Source organism: Zophobas morio, unplaced genomic scaffold (assembly GCF_036711695.1).
Source record: "Zophobas morio isolate AGI-343-1 ecotype UQ-CSIRO unplaced genomic scaffold, CSIRO_AGI_Zmor_V1 ptg000008l, whole genome shotgun sequence".
Lineage (NCBI taxonomy): Eukaryota > Metazoa > Arthropoda > Insecta > Coleoptera > Tenebrionidae > Zophobas > Zophobas morio.
This window is the reverse complement of record NW_026972113.1, coordinates 14,087-15,720: the sequence shown is the minus strand read 5'-3', so window position 1 is coordinate 15,720 and position 1,634 is coordinate 14,087. Positions and strand designations below refer to the sequence as shown.

The 1,634-nt window shown below is 38.2% G+C and overlaps 1 protein-coding gene across 1 annotated transcript; it reads left to right on the top strand.

Annotated features, from left to right (window-relative positions):
- The first annotated feature begins 447 nt into the window (after positions 1-447).
- Positions 448-1,260, top strand: LOC135125504 (uncharacterized). The gene has a single exon (XM_064051165.1). The coding sequence runs from the start codon at positions 448-450 to the stop codon at positions 1,258-1,260; it is 813 nt and encodes a 270-aa protein (XP_063907235.1).
- The last annotated feature ends 374 nt before the right edge of the window (positions 1,261-1,634 follow it).

The window sequence follows — 1,634 nt, the reverse complement described above, 5'->3', positions numbered from 1 at the left end:
AAGAAGTAAAACAGGCAATCAGGAGAGAATTGGGAGATAGAGGAGAAGTAGAGATGAAAGTAGGCGAAGTGAGACCAACGAGAAATAACACACAAACAATCACGATAACGATAGATAAAGACAGCGCGGAAACCTTGATCAGGAAAGAATTTGTGATGATAGGAATTGTAAAAGGTAAAATCGAAGAACGTATGCAGATGACGCGATGTTATCGGTGCTGGGGTTACGGACATGCAGCGAGTGAATGTTTAGAAGAAATAGATAGAAGAAATACATGCTATAAATGTGGGAAAGAAGGGCATCAAGCCGGGCAGTGTAACAACGAGGCAAAATGTCCACTTTGCGAAAAAGAAGGGCACACAGCGGGTAGTTCAGCATGTAAGATCTTCAGAATAGCATTAAAGGAAGCTAAGAGAAGTGCGGAGGCTCCGCAAAAATTAAACTGAAATGGCGCAAATAAACAAAATACCGCTCACCAAAATGGTGACACAACGTAGGTTCCTACAAGTGAATCTAAACAGATCAGCCATGGCCATGGCACTTATGAGAAAGACCATAGAGGAAAAAAATATAGATCTGGTGCTAGCCCAAGAGCCAAATATAAAGGCACTGGGAACAAGTGATATATACTGTGATACTAAACAAGATGCTGTGATAATAGTCTGTGATATTTTCAAATCGAATGTGAGTGAATGTGGAAAAGGGCCAGGCTATGTGTGGGTCCGAATAGAAGATACTCTGTATTATTCGTGCTATTTTTCTCCCAACAAGAGCAATCAACAATTTTTGTGCTTTCTAGACAAGTTACAGAGAGATATAAAAGGAAAAAAAAATACAAACAAAATGATAATTTCGGGGGATCTAAATGCTAAATCTAAAACATGGGGAGCTAAATACACAGACAGTAGGGGGAAGATACTAGAAGAATTTATAGCCGAGGCAGGGCTTTGGATAATAAATGTTGGCAATAGACCAACATTCCAAACTGAAAGAGGATCGTCGGTCATTGATATTACACTAGCCACAGAAATGGTCGCGAAAGAAATCTCGAACTGGTATGTAGATACAGACAGCGAGAACTTAAGTAACCACAATAACATCTTCTATACAAGGAATAAACAGACAAAAAGAATCCAAGAACCGGAAAAAACTAATAGTTGGATACTAAATACAGCAGGGTTAGAAAAAATAAAAAAACAAATAGCCGAATACTGGGATTTTCCAATAAATGCTGAACTGGGATTTTCCAATAAATGCTGACTTAAACGAGAAAGTGAAATATTTAAGAGAGACTATAAAAGAAGTGTGCAATAATTCCCTGAGTAAGACAAACAAAAGCAAAAGAAGGCCACCAGTCTACTGGTGGAATGCAGAAATTGCGGAGCTAAGAAGAACCACCATAAAAAAGAGACGAGAAATGACAAAAACAGGAAGGGACATAAATATTGAAGATAGGAGAAAGCAAGCAGAAGTGGCATATAAAAAAGCTAAATTGAATCTTAAAATAGCTATAAGAAAAGCAAAAAGCGATGCGTGGAAAAGTCTATTACTGGAGATCGACGAAGATAGATGGGGGAAAGGATACAAAATCATAACAAAGAAGTTTAGAAAGTGTACGCCAATCCCAGATGAAG

Bases quoted from the DNA above. Each gene is read 5' to 3' on its own strand.
- LOC135125504 (XM_064051165.1), top strand. From the start codon at position 448: ATGGCGCAAATAAACAAAATACCGCTCACCAAAATGGTGACACAACGT.